Raw genomic sequence first — 17,774 nt, 5'->3', positions numbered from 1 at the left:
ACGGCTTAAAAAAGTTGCGTCGGGGAAAAAAAAAAATGACAGCGGCATGCATTCCTGAGGGAGAACTCCATGCCAATTTTCAAAGAAAAAACCGGCATGGGTTCCCCCCCAGGAGCATACCAGGCCCTTAGGTCTGGCATGGGTTGTAAGGAGACCCCCCCCACGCCGAAAAATTGACGTAGGGGGTCCCCCTACAATCCATACCAGACCCGTATCCAAAGCACGCTACCCGGCCGGCCAGGAATGGGAGTGGGGACGAGCGAGCGTCCCCCCCCCTCCTGAGCCGTGCCAGGCCGCATGCCCTCAACATGGGGGGGTTGGGTGCTCTGCGGCAGGGGGGCGCACTGCGGGCCCCCCCACCCCAGAGCACCCTGTCCCCATGTTGATGAGGACAGGACCTCTTCCCGACAACCCTTGCCATTGGTTGTCGGGGTCTGCGGGCGGAGGCTTATCGGAATCTGGGAGTCCCCTTTAATAAGGGGGCCCCCAGATACCGGCCCCCCACCCTAAGTGAATGGATATGGGGTACATCGTACCCCTATCCATTCACCTGGAGGCAAAAAGTAAAAGTTAATAAACACACAACACAAGGCTTTTTAAAATATTTTATTATTCTGCTCCGGACGCCCCCCCTGTCTTCGTTATTAGCTCAATTACCAGGGGGGGCTTCTTCTTCCGCTCTCCGGGGGTCTTCTCCGCTCTCCGGGGGGGGTTTCTTCTTCCGCTCTCCGGGGGGGGGCTTCTCCGGACTCCGGGGGGCTTCTTCCATCTTCTCCCCTCTTCCGCTCTTGACTCGGCGAACCCCGGTTCTTCTGCAGCTCTCCGGTGCCTTCTTCTTCAGCGCTGGCTGCCTGCTATGTTTGTGTGTTAGCTCAATTTCAAACAGGCAGCCAGCGCGGTCTTCTGTGACGTCAGGGTCTTCTGGTCTTCTCTTCCTTTCTTCCGATGTTGCCTCGTCGCCTGTTGTCGCTGTAATGATGGAAGCGCGCCTTGCATCCCATTTATATAGGCATCACCGTCCCATCATGCTCCGGTAGGTACCCACGTGATGGGTGCACGTGGGTAGGCACCCACCACGTGGGTACCTGCCGGAGCATGATGGGACGGTGATGCCTATATAAATGGGATGCAAGGCGCGCTTCCATCATTACAGCGACAACAGGCGACGAGGCAACATCGGAAGAACAGAAGAGAAGACCCTGACGCCACAGAAGACCGCGCTGGCTGCCTGTTTGAAATCGAGCTAACACACAAACATAGCAGGCAGCCAGCGCTGAAGAAGAAGGCACCGGAGAGCTGCAGAAGAACCGGGGTTCGCCGAGTCAAGAGCGGAAGAGGGGAGAAGATGGAAGAAGCCCCCCGGAGTCAGGAGAAGCCCCCCCCCGGAGAGCGGAAGAAGAAACCCCCCCCGGAGAGCGGAGAAGACCCCGGGAGAGCGGAAGAAGAAGCCCCCCCTGGTAATTGAGCTAATAACGAAGACAGGGGGGGCGTCCGGAGCAGAATAATAAAATATTTTAAAAAGCCTTGTGTTGTGTGTTTATTAACTTTTACTTTTTGCCTCCAGGTGAATGGATAGGGGTACGATGTACCCCATATCCATTCACTTAGGGTGGGGGGCCGGTATCTGGGGGCCCCCTTATTAAAGGGGACTCCCAGATTCCGATAAGCCTCTGCCCGCAGACCCCGACAACCAATGGCAAGGGTTGTCGGGAAGAGGTCCTGTCCTCATCAACATGGGGACAGGGTGCTCTGGGGTGGGGGGGCCCGCAGTGCGCCCCCCTGCCGCAGAGCACCCAACCCCCCCATGTTGAGGGCATGCGGCCTGGCACGGCTCAGGAGGGGGGGGGACGCTCGCTCGTCCCCACTCCCATTCCTGGCCGGCCGGGTAGCGTGCTTTGGATACGGGTCTGGTATGGATTGTAGGGGGACCCCTACGTCGATTTTTCGGCGTAGGGGGGGGTCCCCTTACAACCCATACCAGACCTAAGGGCCTGGTATGCTCCTGGGGGGGAACCCATGCCGGTTTTGTTTTTTACAAATTGCCGTGGAGTTCTCCCTCGGGAAAGCATACCAAATGCCGTCGCTGGAATGGGCTTTTACAAGGTGTGACTAACTTTACACTTTGTAGAACCAGCCCTAATTTTACACTTGCAAAATAACACTTACGGCGCAAAAAGGAAGCTAGAAAGCTTTGTGGATCGCCTTAAGTGCTAATTTGCATACTAGCAACGGCATTTCGACTCGAAATGCCCCCAGCGGCGGATGCGGTACTGCATCCTAAGATTCGGCAGTGTAATTCAATTACACATGCCGGATCTTCTGTCTAACTTTGGAAAAAGCCTTTTGAGGATCGTTTCCAAAGTTACACACAGACTGAACAGCAGTTAAGTCGGAGTATCTCTTTTGAGGATCTGGCCCATCCTTCTTCCACCAATAATAAAAAAAAATGTAGTCATTGGGGAGATGTTCCTTCACTTCCTGTCCCATAGCCAAAACAAGAAGTGGGAGGAAATCCCTACAAATTGAAAAAATCCTTTGGGGACCCCCAGGTCACCAGAAACAGTGTCCCCATTGGAAGATTTCCCCTCCATTACTTTTCTGGGGGAAATTCTAAAGTAAAAGAAAATGCCAATGATAATGGTAAACAGAAAAAATAGGGTGAATCTCCCTAATGGGGGCACAAACAGCAATTCAAACTGACAAGTGTTCTAGAGACTACTCCAAATTGGCTTATATTTTTACATTCCTTAAATGCCTTATGCCTGGACCACTACTTATTTAACTTGTGCATTTATTTATTTCCTTTAGTGAAATGACTTTAACACTGTCTGTCTGATTTATGAGGTACCAAGTGTGTTTGCTTTTTGAGGTAAATACCTCATAAAGTGATAGTGAAGACATTTTTATTATCTTGTGATATAAAAGGAAACATGGGTCACGTGATTCAATTATCTCATGTGATATTCTTCAGTGAATTGAGCCCCCTGTCTGATAAAATGTTGTCAGGAAGTGAGGGCACATCTTTTTTAATGAGCCCTGGATAGCACTTCTAATCCTCCCTCATTCTATCCAAAATTAGGACAAAAAAAATGTTTGACTGAACATACACTTTTGTTTATTACAGGGAGCAGCTGCATTCGACTCTGGGACTTAATATGGCTCAAGTTATGATCACACCTGTGCCTGCAGAGGGGATCTAAGGATGTTGTATATATTTGCTTTACATTAGTCTGCATGTTGTTCCAGAACTCCAATATACTGTACTGTAAGCAGAAGTTTCTACAAGCCAATCTGTAGAAGAGCCTATTAATAAAGACATTGAACGAAAAAAAAAAAATAGTAGTTGCCCATGCTGGTTCTTTTGTTATTTATTATCTGGACAATGAAACAAAGACTCTGGTAATGCGATCCAGACCTAATGGCACCACTCCTGAGTCTCTCATCCACTGAGGAAACGTGCCTGTGTATGCTCCCGATACCAAGGGTGTAACAGAATGTAGGCCACACACCCATGACGTCACTACCTCATATATAAGCTTTATTCAAGCGCATACAGCATTAAGTGGGTCCCTACATGGCGGGAGTTCCTTATATTGTGCATTGTTCTCAGAGGATTTTGTTACATAAACATTGATTTTTTTATTTTTATGTTTTTAATGTTGTTATATAAGTTTGCATGGTCCTGTATCAAGAAGTCATATTGATATCATGATAACGCCGTAGCATTAGTACCAACATGAGGCACCAAGAATAAAGATATGAAACCAGCTGAACATTAAGCTATTTATTATTTCAACACATTCATGTCATTTTTGGCAAAGGCTAAAGCTGGCCATACATGGATCAAAATTTGTATTTGTTCAGCATGGACCAGCTGAATTTCGATTCATGTGAAGCCATCGTGTTAGAACAGAAGTCGATCTACCGATCAAATGCAGTTTAACCACTTACAGACTAAAAGGATTTACCCAGTTCCTGACCAGGCCATTTTTTGCAATATGGCACTGCGTAGCTTTAACTGACAATTGTGTGGTCATGTGACATTGTACACAAACAAAATAGATGTCCTTTTTTTCCCACAAATAGCTTTCTTTTGGTAGTAATTAATCACCTCTGCGTTTTTAAACAGAAAAACAGAAAAAGACCAATATTTTTGAAAAACAAAAACGAAACAATATTTTTTATTTAGCTATAATAAATATCCCCCAAAAACAAACAAACACATTTATTCATTTCAGTTTAGGCCAATATGTATTCTTCTACATATTTTTGGTAAATAAAAAAATAAATAACATCGCAATAAGCGTATATTGATTGGTTTGCGCAAAAGGTATAGCGTCTACCAAATAGGGGATATAGTTATGACATTTTTATTATTCATTTTTTACTAGTAATGGCGGTGATCTGCAAATTTTTTTTTTCAGTAGCGGGACTGCAATATTGCGGCAGACAGATCAGATACTTTTGACACTTTTTTGGGGACCAGTGACATTTATACAGCGATTAGAGCCAACAATAGACACTGATTACTGTATAACTGTCACTGGCAGGGACGTGGTCAACACTAGGGGGCGATCAAGGGGTTAAGTGTTCCCTAGGGAGGTGTTTCTTACTGTGGGGGGGAGTGAACTGACTGTAGGAGAGAGATCGCTGTTCCTGATCACTAGGAACAACAGATCTCTCTACTCTTCTGTCAGAACAGGGATATGTTTGCTCCACAGAGAGCCAGAACAGGGATCTGCGTATGTAAACGAACATAGGTGGCCGGCGTACATCGTGGCCCTTGATCACGCACATCGACTCCAGCGTCGTGCCATGCCCCCTATAGTTTCTAAAAGTGTCTGACGTACAATGACAGTGATTCGCGCAGCCGTGCCAACCTGCCACCGTACAGCTGCGGCGGCTGGTTGGCAAGTAGTTAATCACCCTCTCTGTATATTCTCACTCAAGCAGAGCCACTGGCAATAGGCTACAGCGCTGATCTGTGTATTCTGGGCACCCTATGCCCACTTTGCTACAAATTTTCTTTCAGGTTTTTTTTTTTACATGCTCCAAGAACATATATAAAAATTAAATTAAAGATGAACTTCATTTAAAATAAATACATTAAAGGCAGTAGCTACAAATATTGCATATTACACTCAAACATTCCAGTAGTAAGTGAGGTTTTCTTTTAAACAACACTGTATAGTAGTATTTACAATAAAAAAGATCAGCTGGATGTTTTCTCTATTCTGGTTGTCCAAGCAAAAACTACTAGGGTATTTTTTAATGAGATACAATAGTATTCTTAGATTTCTGAAGAACATTCCAAGAGTTTAAGTGGTATTAAACCCAAATCCAAAAATGTATTATGTGACAGCTTACTAGTTCTTAGATGTGGTTGCTGCATTAGTTTTATTTTTTGTTCCCCCCCCCCTTACTTTTTTTTTAATATACCAAGTTGTCCAGCAAAAGTGTCAGTTAAGCCTCGTACACTCGACCGGTTTTCATGCCAGGAAAACTGCCAGGAGAGCTTTTGGCCAGGTAAAACCGTCCGTGTGTATGCTTCCTCACAGTTTTCCCGACAGGAAAACTGCTGGGAATCCCGGTGGGAAAATGGAGAACCTGCTATCTATTTTCCCACCGGGATTCCCGGCGGTTTTAAACCCGGCAGTTTTCCTATGGGGAAACACTGCGAGGGAGCATACACACATAATTAACTGCTAGATGTCCTAGATCTTCCACCTGGCCAAAGTTTTCGGTAGTAAAAACTCTAATGCATGCCCCCATCCAAGGCCCCACAACAAGGCATCAAACCTATTTGATTCTCCTGCTAAACCCAGCTTTGTTTTTACAGACACAATAGGGTTGATTTACTAAAACTAGAGAGCACAAAATCTGGTGCAGCTCGGCATAGAAACCAATCATTTTCCAGGTTTTTTGTCAAAGCTTAATTGAACAAGCTGAAGTTAGAAGCTGATTGGCTACCATACATAGCTGCACAAGATTTTGCACTCTCCAGTTTTATGCCCCGAACACACAATCTAAAAATTGGCCCACAGATCGTCCGGCCTTTCTCGCTTGCTAGTCGCAACTAGAAATTGAATGGGTTAATAAAGTTACGAAAATTCTTGCATGACAGAATCAAAATTCGGAAGTGATGTAATGTGTTGTATTTTTGGACGTCAACTGTACCGATCAAACGAAAATCGTACGATCTGTTATCGTACGAGAATTTTCATGCTTGTCCCATCGGATGAACTGTCGTGATTTGCTCTCATAAGCTGTGTACCAACGATCAGATTATTGTACCATTTTTCATACGGTTTTCGGACCTTGTGCATGGGCCATTAGTAAATCAACCCCACTGTTTTTTCCTTTTTATCCCACCTCCTAATTTAATATGGAAATTATCATTTTCAAATAAGCACAATATTAAAAAAATTGTGACATTCAGTTATAGATATTATGTAGATTGACCTACCGTTTTGCACTTGCTGTTTGCCTTCACTGTCCCCACTTTTCTCTTGCTTGCTTTGACTTTGTCCTGAGGAATCATCTCGTCTGTTTACATTTGGTAAACGAGTCCCATTAATATTTCCCTGACTAGATTCCGTGACTTTGCCATCACTTGAATTTGTTTCTTTGTTTGTCTCTGGTTTGGGCGGTAAAGATTTTTCATTGTCATTTCTATCTTCTTTGTCATCGTCTCTTTTGTCATCTTTGTCTCTCAAAGTCGTTTCTTCTGCTTCTTTCTTCGCTCTTTCCTCTGCATCTGTTTAGAAAGTATTAAGAGAATGAATTGAATTGTAGTGGTTTGTTAACAGCTTTTTTTGGTATTTTTTTCAGAAGCAGAGGATTGCAGTGTACTGCTGTGCTTTTAATTCTGCTTCTAATATAGAACTATGGCTTTCCATCTATGCATTTAGGGTTGATTAATAAAATAAAAACTTTTACACCTTTTGGACAAAGTAAATGTTCCCTGAGCTTAGTGAAGAAGGTGAAGCTCTGATTTCACTTTTGCCACCCAGTAATTTTGCTTTCTTTGGGTATTCACAGGGAATACAGCTTTACCTTATGTACTAAGCTCTGGGAACATTCACTTTACAAAGTAAACTTTTGTAAAATGAAAACCATCTACTCCTTTATTAAATCAACTCCTCAATATCATTGCTTAACCACTTCCTGTCCGGCCTATAGGCAGAATGATGTCCAGCAGGATAACATGCCGCTGCGATTAGTGGTGTTGTGTGTGTCATTCTGACACGCTGCATCTCCGATCATGGTATAGAGCCTCTGAAGGAGGCTCCTTACCACGTCATCAACTGTGACCAATCACAGCTGATCATCACGTAAACCAGGAAGTGCCAATAAACGTCTTTCCTCGGTTTGTGCTGACAGGGAGAGCGATCGGCGGCTCTCCCTGTCAGAGGGGGGTCTGTGCTGATAATCAGCACATTGTCAGCACAGCCCCCATCAGATGTGCCCATCAGTTGCCAATCAGTTTGTGCCCCGTTAAAAACGCCTATCAGTGCCCACAACAGTGCCAACCAGTGCCCATAAATGTGCCCCATCAGTAATACCTGCCAGTGCCCTTCAGATGCCAATCAGTAATGCCTGTCGGTGATCATCAATTTCACATATCAGTGCCCATCAGGGCCACCTCACAGTGCCCATTTGTGCAAATCGTCTCCTACCAAACTTTTACTTAACACGCAGTAACATGAGATTAGCAAAAGCAGCCCCAAGGGTTGTGCCAGTGGAATCGAACTTCCCCTGCCGTCATAGGTGTTGTACGTCACCGCGATTGAGAACGAGGAGATTTGGTCTTGACAGTGTGTACGCAAAGAAAGCTTGTCAAGTTTCTCAACAAGCCTAACAAGGAACTCGTCGAGGAAAACAATGTTTCATTTATGACGAGTTCCTCGGTCATGTGTGCGAGGCCTATGTCAAACGATGTGTGAGGGATATAGGGTGCTCACTGTTACTTGTATTACTAGCAAATGTGCCTAATCTGGCTGTATTGTGGTGTGCTGTGCTATGAGTGAGATTCTCTGTACTGTCCCATTTTGTATGTTGTGCTTGTACTTGACATATTCTGGACTTTCCCACCTATAACCATTTACATAATATTTTCAATTTCTCCAGTTCTGTCCTATTCTGTGCATCATGTTACATACTACACTATTTTCACCCTGTACATTGGCCTTTGTGTTATACACACCATACCATTAATAATTACAATATTGTCATATAAATAGACTGTAGTTATTAGTACCACTGAAACGTCAGATTTTTTTCCTGTTCAATAAATAGGTACACTTTTGTTGGTGTACATATTAAATTAATTGTCATGTTAATAGAAATACAAATGTAATTTCAAGCACAATCAGTTAGTATTTCTATCATTTAGAACATGTCATTAGGTTACTGAATCAACTAGAATAAGCAACTGGCTTTTGAAAGTGATAAATTATACTTGCATGTACAATGTAATACAAAGATAAGACCTCATTGATTATTTATTTAGCTCTCTGAGTTCTTTAATGAACATGTCAAGCTACTTGTAGGGCCATAAGGCCTAAAGCATCAGCAGTAACTGCCATTCAAGAAAAAAAGGGGGAGGGGAATAACATATATGCACTCACATTTGCCCACATCCGAAATAGTAGTTCAAGAAAAAAGGTTGTACTACACTAGGTAGTGACATGGCGGACTTTCAAAGGCAATCACAGGGACATTTTTGTTTATAAAAGATATATAGATTTAATTATCAAATACAAAAATACAAATAAATTTCAATAAAATATGTTGAGAAAAGTACATAAATACATATTCCTAAGCAATATTTTCGTCTCGCCGACGCGTTTCGCCTTACGGCTTCTTCAGGACGAGTTTTGAGATTTTATGACAATAGGGTATTGCTACTTGCATACGTCAATTGAGTTGATGGCCATCCACATCCATCAAGGATCATTGGAATCACAGGTACAGAAATACCATATGATAGGTTGGTAAGCCCAATGGGAGGAGAAAAGAAAATCTCCTAATGATGAAAGGAGACCGCAGCGATAATAAATTGCAGGTTCTGGAAGTAAAAACAGAAGAACAAAACCGGGACCAGTAAGGCAAAAAGCAGGTGGAGGGAGCCTGGAGGAAAAATAAATAAATCCCGACACAAGGCAGCCACACTGCACTGTTCAGTAAAGGGCAGACCGGAGGGTTGAAAGCCTTACAGCCGTGGAGGTTTGGTATGTCCCGGGGGGGTAGCAGCCTGTGCTCCGCGCCGGGACAGTAACTGCCATTGTATTAAGCCATTATATTAAGAGTAAAAAATGAAAAAGGTCATTATTCTATGTGGACATAAAGAACGTTTATTAAAGTTTGTATATAATGTTTTATGTAGTTCCTTACTAAAAACAGAATATTATACTTGCCATTACTACAAAAAAACACATATGTCTCTAACCCAAATCAGGAAACATAAATTATCATGGTCGGGTTAAAATGCTAGTTTTTCCCCAATTATTAGGTGTTTAAAACCATGCCCGTTCTTGTACCCACAGGGGCAGATCCACAAAGATCTGCCCCGGCGCAGCGTATCTGAGATACGCTACGCCGCCGTACCTTACTGCAGTTTGGTTCGAATCCATAAAGATTTCACTCCGTAAGTTACGGCGGCGTAGTCTATCTCTTGCGGCGTAACGGCGTGTAATTCAAATCGGCGAGTAAGGGGCGTGTTTCATTTAAATGAAGCGCATCCCCGCGCCGAACGAACTGCGGATGCTCCGTTCCTAAATTTCCCGCCGTGCATGGCGCTAAATGACGTTGCAAGGCGTAAATTACGTCCAGCACGATTCACGGACGACTTGCGCAAACGAAATTGCATTTTTAAAATTATACGTGGGAACAACGGCCATACTTAACATTGAGTACGTCACCAAATAGCAGCTTTAACTATACGCTGAAAAAAGACGACTAGAGACGACGTAAAAAAATGCGACGGACGCTTGTACGTTCGTGAATCGTCGGAAATAGCTAATTTGCATACTCGACGCGGAAAACAACGGGAACGCCACCCAGCGGACCCTGAAGAATTGCATCTCGAAGCGACTCGAAGGCGTACAAAGACGTACGCCTTCGGATCTAACCCAGATGCCGTCGTATCTTGTTTTGAGGATTCAAAACAAAGATGCGACGCGGGAAATTTGAAAGTACGCCGGCGTATCAGTAGATACGCCGGTGTACTCTCTTTGTGGATCTGCCCCACAATGTTTTTTTTTTTGCTCTTTACTGTCTATTTTGAACAAATATATCTGGCAGGGTAAACGATGCATGCTGTGCTTATTAAGCATAGGAGAGCTGGTGGACATGGATATGTGAACTTATGAAATTACTACTTAGCCACTCTTTTGGCCAAACAAAAAGACTGGTTCAGTAAAGCCCAGATAAACTCTCTGATCCATGATTGAATCAGAACAAATTCCAAGAAAGAATTTGTTGAACAATCTTTTACTATACACTTTCGATTAACTTTCTATCAAAAAAACTCCTAAATTGCCCACTATCTTATGCCGCGTACACACGGTCGTTTTTTGTCTTGTAAAAAAACGTTGTTTTTTCTCATGAAAAAAAACAATGTTTTTCAAACTTTATTTTAAAAAACGACGTTGCGTACAGACCATCGTTTTTTCAAAATGCTCTAGCAAAGCGCGGTTACGTTAAGCAAGTACGACGGCACTCTGTTCCATTCAAGCTCGTGTCATAACTTGCTTCTGAGCATGCGCGGGTTTAAAAACGTTGTTTTAAACGTCGTTTTACCCACACACTATCATTTTAAATGACACAAAAAACAACATTTTGAAAAACGACATAAAAAATGTAAGCATGTTCGAATTTTTTTTTGTCGTTTTTCAGAAGACATAAAACAACGTTTTCCCCACACATGGTCATTTTAAATGACGTTTTTAAAAATTACGTTTTTTTTCATCACAAAAAACGACCGTGTGTACGCGGCATTAGCTTCTCTAAATGCCTGGCGGTCACGTCATGCTCTTCCAAAGATCGAAAAAATGGAGAAGCAACCGCGCTAATATATAGCGTGATAAAAAATGACTACTACTGAGTGACAATCAAATGTGATAAAGTGAAGCTGCACCTTACTGGATATATACAAACAGTGAAAACATATGGAAAAAAACAAGATGCGCTACATATAGTACAATGTAAACAAGTGTCCAAAAAATGATGAAATAAATCATCCGTGAATAATAGTGAGATGTAAATAAACAACAAATATTCAGAAAAAAGTCCTTAGTGGAAACGGAAAAGTCCTTTCACCAGTGATTATGAAAAGCAATGTCCATATTGGTAAGTGACAATCCAAAAAAAAAAAAGACCTCCACCAAACGAGTATTGAATCTGCTTACCAGATTCCCGGTGGTCTCTTAATTAAAAGAAGACCCCAGGTAGCATGAAGATATTAAACTCTGCAGAGTCGAAGCTTGAGGGACAATCAGGCAAACGATCTTGGTTGCACTCCAGTGTTAGGGGATACGGTGACCATACCACATAGAAAACATAGGAGGCCACAATAGTGTAAATCCGTAAAGAATTACTTTATTAAAAGTTGGTAACAAAAACACACTTACAATTTAGCAGTGTTTGACAGGCATATCGAGTGACGCTCCGGCCGGAAGCAGACCAAACAGCCCATCAAATGGTGTGGAAATATGCAGACAGCGGGGGGTGATACCGGTGTAAATGCACGTTCCGCCCGACCTGGTTTCGCGACAAATCGCTTCCTCTGGGGCTTCCAAAGATCGATCCAGTGACCACTCTACCCATTCCATTATTTGCTTCCACCGACGATCATAGAGACTCGGGCAACCATCTGGTCCCCTGGAAATGTTCAGCTACCGTGGTCGGCGGATCTGTTTTCCGACTCACCGATCGCAGTGGTGAGTCGGGAGAAGCACCAGAGGGCGGCGGGAGGGGTGGGATGTCCCCTTTCGCCGCCCGTAAGAACGATCAAGCAGCGGAACAGCTGATATGATCATTCTTACGGTGTAGGGAATGGCCGGCTGAAAACGGCAGGCATCATTCAGATATACCACCACAAAGCCTGGGACGTCATATGACGTCCTCTGGGTGCCAAGTACTTTAGTGATTTATCCCTGATCCTGTTTATTTGTTAGATAATGAAACTAGTTTATTAAACCAAAGTGCTTACTTAATAAGGATTTCTTAATACATAAAATAGGAAAGTCTGCTCAATTTCCTTGGACTGTGCAGGTGCTTGTACACCTACTTCATTTTGAAAACTGGAAGTAAGCATCAGATAGATGTGATGAACATTTCTGTATATTCTACAAATCTACAGACTGTAAAATGTAATGCCATGCATATACCCTAGTATACAGTATTTGTCAGCCAGTACATATTTTATATTTCCCTTCACTTTCTGTGCTGGTGACAAAGCAATGCTTTGAAATGATTTAGCTTTAATTATCTCTGGTGATGGGTCCATGTAAATGTGATATCAAATCATGTTGGATATTTTAAAATAAAAACTAGCAGATAGTATGATTTTACTACCAATTCTCAAGGGCATGTAATGCTTACAAAACAAGTTACTGTTTCAAAAGTGTATTATGATCCAGTATATCTTTTTACTTAGTCTAGAGTCTCAACTAAATGTCCACTAACTGCATAATGAAAAATGGCAAACCAGATTTCTTATGCCGCGTACACACGACCGTTTTTCATGACGGGAAAATTACAATTTTTTTTAACGTTATTAAAAACAATCGTGTGTGGGTTCCAGAGCATTTTTTTATGACATGAAAAATGGGCATTAAAAATTTAGAACATGCTCTATTTTTTCGCATCCTTTTTTACGTTGTCGTTTTTTTACGTCATAAAAAATGGTCGTGTGTGCGCTTTAACGATGTGAAAAAAACGTGCATGCTCAGAAGCAAGTTATGAGATGGGAGCGCTCGTTCTGGTAAAACTAGCGTTCGTAATGGAGATAGAACATTTGTCACCCTGTAACATACTGAAAAACACGAAGACTGAAAAGCGCAAATCGTCTCTCACCAAACTTTTACTAACACAAAAGCAGCCCAAAGGGTGGCGCAATCCGAATGGAACTTCCCCTTTATAGTGCCGTACGTGTTGTACGTCACCGTGCTTTGGTCAAGCATTTTTTTTTCTCGCAATCGTGTGTAGGCAAGGCAGGCTTGACAAGAATCGGGTTGAAAAAAAGTTTTTTTATACTGTTTTATATATTTTTATTGTTTGTGTAAAATTTGTGTACAATTTATTTGACTTAATGTTAATATTTAAAATACAAGTATGTTTTTTTTCCCCCTATTCATACTTACCACAATGCTTCATCTGTCCCCCGGTGTCTCTGCACTGAGAACCGAGCCACCAAACACTGCTGATGGCTCGGTTCTCACTCCTCCCCGAGCAGAGCGATGCTGACTGTCAGTCAGCATTGCTTCTGCTACATTTATCTGCATTCATTGGAGCTCTGAGCCGTGGAGGGGCAGGGAGTGGCTGTCTCAGCAGCTCTCTGAGACTGCCATCAATCAAGGCAGCTGGTGGATCCAGACTTGAATGTCGGGATGACATGATGCCCCGACTGATGGTAGTGACGTCAGTGGAGAGCGGACTTCAGACCACTCCTGCTATGACCCAGAGGAGAAGCCCAGCTTAAAAAGCTCAGGCTGGACTTCTCCTTTAATACAAAGTGCATCTATTACTTGCGAGAGAGCATTCTGGGTCTTCTAATGTCATCTCTTCATTAAATCTCTGTTTGATGTGAGGAGCTGTACAGAGCACAGAAAAACTTGGACGGAGGGGGCCATCTAAGCTTTAAAGTAGAACTATAGAGATAGAGAAAGGGTTATAACTCCTGTCAGTTTTTATTTCTGCCATCTATGTCCCATTGGGAAAATTTTGCTTAATTATCTGTTCCAGTTTTGGCTATGGGACAGGAAATTAAGGCAATACCTTGGATACCCCTAAGTCACCAGAACTAGTGTCCCCATTGGAAGATTTCCCCTCTATTACTTTTTTTGGGGACAACCCAAAATCTGGGATTTCATTTACTTTCTCTTTCAATGATAATGGTAAACAGGAGAAATAGATAGAGTAAATCTCCCTGATGGGGGGCACTGACAACAATACAATTAAAATCCCTGTCTGCCCTATGCAAAACTTAATGTAGTGCCTGTGTACTTCTAGTACAGGTGCTAAGTCAAATTTAGTTGGGGGAAGAGAGAGTTACTTTGCTCTCATCCATGTTGATTTGTTTAAATTGGGTTTCTGCCGAGCTGGGCCGTTCTGTGGTTCCATTCTGTGTTCCAAAGATACCATTCCATCTTTGGATAGCAGGTGGCGCCAGAGGGGTCCAGGTGGAGGCGCCTTTCTCCAGCAGCCAATCAGAGGAGTGTTTCCCTTTGCGGGGAATGCTGGGGAGGGTATTTCTGTGGCAGATGCCATTTTGTGGGGTCTTCACCCGTTCCTGGTTCCAGGTGCAGCACCCACCTTTAGGGTGTGTGCACAATCACGGGCCCCGGCGAGATGGCCTACCAGGCCGGGGGGAAAAAGCTACGCGGAGTTCCTGACTCTAGGCTCTCATGTCCCGGAGCAACTAAAGCTGCAAAGGGGCCCCAGTGACTTACTGGGTCCCCACACTTCATGAGGAAGATCCCAAGCGAGTTGTGCTGTTCGGTGGGGAGTCGGTCTGAGGTGAGCCCGGAGGCAGGTGATCCAACAAGGCTTAGACGAACCATCGGGGATCTGGGTTGCCGGACACTGAGAAGTTGTATGCTGCAACCCATCAGTCGGTAACCCCCTAACTAAGAAGTCTACCTGAGGGATATTCAGGAGAGTTATATTTACTGGGAGGATTCGCTCCATATCATCAATTTTGAGCTATTATCTTGCGTGCCTGAAATAGGCATCTTAATATTGCTTCCAGGTTGCCAGGTGGAACTTGATTGTCCTCCATGCATCCTAGCAGGCAGGTCAGCGCCACTGGGTCGAGGGAAGATCCAAAAACCCTATTAATCCTCTCGGTTATCTCCAACCAATAACTGTAGAGCTTTGGGCACCTCCAAACCATATGCAAGAAATCACCCTTACCTCCACATCTTGGGCATTCATTGTTTTGCCTCCACCCTAATTTGAACAATTTTTGGGGAGTATAGTACACCCTATGCAATAAGAACAGGTGGGACAGTCTCTGCGCTGGAGCTATCGAGACCAAAACTCCTCGATGCAGGATCTTGTCCCACTGTTCAGGGGTAACTGTCCCGACGTCCCTTTCCCACCCTTCTCTGCTTTTATTGGGGCCCGCTCGGCTTATTGCTTTAGTCCCCAGAGTGGTGTACATTACTGAAATTAGGCCTTTCGCTGTTCTTGCCTTGATTAATCTAAGGAGGGCAGGAATCTGGGTCCATATAAATGTCTGTAAGGCAAATTGTGATTGGATGGCATGGCACACCTGAAGATATTTATAAAATGTCTTATTTGGAATGTTATATTCCCTTGTCAATACAGAAAATGGTTTTATGGTATCCCCCTCGAATAGGTGTATTAACCGGGTTATACCCTGTCTCTCCCATTCCCCTGATTTCTCTATATTCATCACCTCCTGTAAATTTTTATTGTTCCATAAAGGGGAAAATTGTGTTACCCCGGCATACCCCAATAAAACCTTTGCTGACTGCCATATTTTATTCACTAATTTTGTAGTCGGGCATTTATAAACAAAAGAATCTGCCTCTAAAGCTTCCACAAGTAACCTATGAGGATTCCCTGCTAGCAGCAATCGGCTATTAGGATTATCTATCTCCGTGGTTCCACAACCCGCCAGATGTTGCAACTGAGCTGCAACAAAGTATAGTCTAGGGTGTGGAACCGCCATGCCCCCCTCTTTTACCGGCAGTTGTAATGTTTGCAGGCTAATCCGGGCTTGACCCCCCCTCCATATTAGTTCTCTGAATAGCATCTCCATTTTTTTGAACCACGATTGCCCCAGCCAGATCGGAGAGTTATGGAGTAGATATAGTATCTGTGGCTGCCATATCATTTTTATTAAATTGCAGCGTCCTGCTACCGAAAGCGGTAGGCGTTTCCATATATCACATTTTTGTTTTAATTTGAGTAGAACTGGAGAGATATTAATATTTGCTTATTGCGTGACATCCTTCGTAACCCAGATCCCTAGATATTTTAGTTTGGTAACCACACTTAATTGCGAGATTCCTGGAAATGTCTGAGGACCGAGTGGGTCCAATGGTAACAGGGCAGATTTTTCCCAATTGATAGTAAGGCCTGAGAACTGTCCAAATTCCCCGACCATTTTCATCACTCTGTCTAGTGAGGTTTCCACGTCCCCTAGAAAAAACAAAACGTCGTCTGCAAATAATGCGATCCTGTCCTCCCCCATCTGTCTTCTGAACCCCCTTATGTCCTCCCTCGTCCTGGCCATAATAGCCAGGGGCTCCATGGCAAGGGCAAACAAAAGGGGGGACAGGGGGCACCCCTGCCTCGTCCCTCTTTCCAAATGGAACACTTCTGACAACTCATTGTTTATTCTAACTTTGGCTCTTGGTTCCCTGTACAATAATCTAACCCAGCTGATAAAGAGAGGTCCAAAACCAAAATGTTCTAGCACTTTCCATAAGTACGACCATTCTAGGCTATCGAAGGCCTTTGCCACGTCAAGTGACAACACCGCTCTAGAGCCCCCGTTGTCTATTGGTGCCTGTAAATTCAGAAAAAGCCTTCCAATATTGGTGCTAGTTGCTCTACCTGGTATGAAACCTGACTGGTCTGGATGGACTAAGTGGTTGATACATCTATTTAAACGAGTTGCTAGTACTCTGGCCAGGATCTTTACATCAGTGCATAATAGCGATATTGGGCGGTAGGATGAAGGGTCCAGTTGGTCCTTCCCCTCCTTGTGAATCACAATTATGGTCGCTTCCGACATTGAGCTAGGAAGTGCCCCCCCACTTGCTGCCCCCTCCAGGGTCCTAAGCAATTCTGGTAATAATACCTCCCCGTATCGCCTATATACCTCTATTGGTAGCCCATCAGGGCCTGGGGACTTTTGGTTAGGCATACCAGCCACTGCTTGCTTTATTTCCTCTAGGGTGATTGGTGCCTCCAGGTCCTGCATGTCCTTAACTGGTAAAGTGGGGACTGTTATTGCTTGAAAAAAATCTTCCATATCACCACTCCTCGCCCCTTTTTTGGATTTATACAGCGTTTTGTAATACTCGCAAAACTAATCTTAATTCTACTAGAGCCAAGTCGGTGGCAGAGACTTGTTCCTTCCCAGAAGTTCTAAGTGATACTCTGGCTGCCAGGTCAGTGAGAGAGGCCTGCCCGGGTACACTTCACCCACTCCGGCTGGAGTGGCAACGTGAGTTAAAGTCCCATTGGAGGCAGGACTGCTTCCGTTATCCATAGGCCTGAATCTGCAATTTCTCCTTTCACCGACCTATTTCTATCTACCTCAAGTTAACTGTTTGCCATTGTTGGGCAAGAAATAAAAGCACAGAAAACGTCACCCCTGCTGTTTGTACATTCCATTATTGCATCTCATCATCATCATCTCTAGACACATCACAGAGGTAACATAATCATGCTGTCCCAATCTAACCAGCGGCTCCTGAGGGGGTAGCGCTACATTAAGAAAAGTTTTGACATTAGTTATACTTGAATTTTTTAGTAAAGCAGATGAAATTAGTCAGAAAACTAGACTGCCT

The 17,774-nt window shown here is 43.6% G+C and overlaps 1 protein-coding gene across 4 annotated transcripts in view; it reads right to left on the bottom strand.

Moving 5' to 3' along the window:
- PDE1C (phosphodiesterase 1C) overlaps positions 1–17,774 on the bottom strand; it is a 933,100-nt gene that overhangs the window by 85,062 nt on the left and 830,264 nt on the right. For all 4 annotated transcript variants that reach the window (XM_040353264.1, XM_040353266.1, XM_040353267.1 and 1 more), the window contains one exon: positions 6,467–6,757. In XM_040353264.1, the coding sequence (XP_040209198.1) occupies positions 6,467–6,757 (291 nt within the window). The remainder of the gene's footprint in view (positions 1–6,466; positions 6,758–17,774) is intronic.

This window comes from Rana temporaria, chromosome 5 (assembly GCF_905171775.1).
Source record: "Rana temporaria chromosome 5, aRanTem1.1, whole genome shotgun sequence".
NCBI classification, from domain to species: domain Eukaryota; kingdom Metazoa; phylum Chordata; class Amphibia; order Anura; family Ranidae; genus Rana; species Rana temporaria.
Note: the sequence above shows the minus strand (reverse complement) of the source record. Positions and strands in the feature narration are given on the sequence as shown.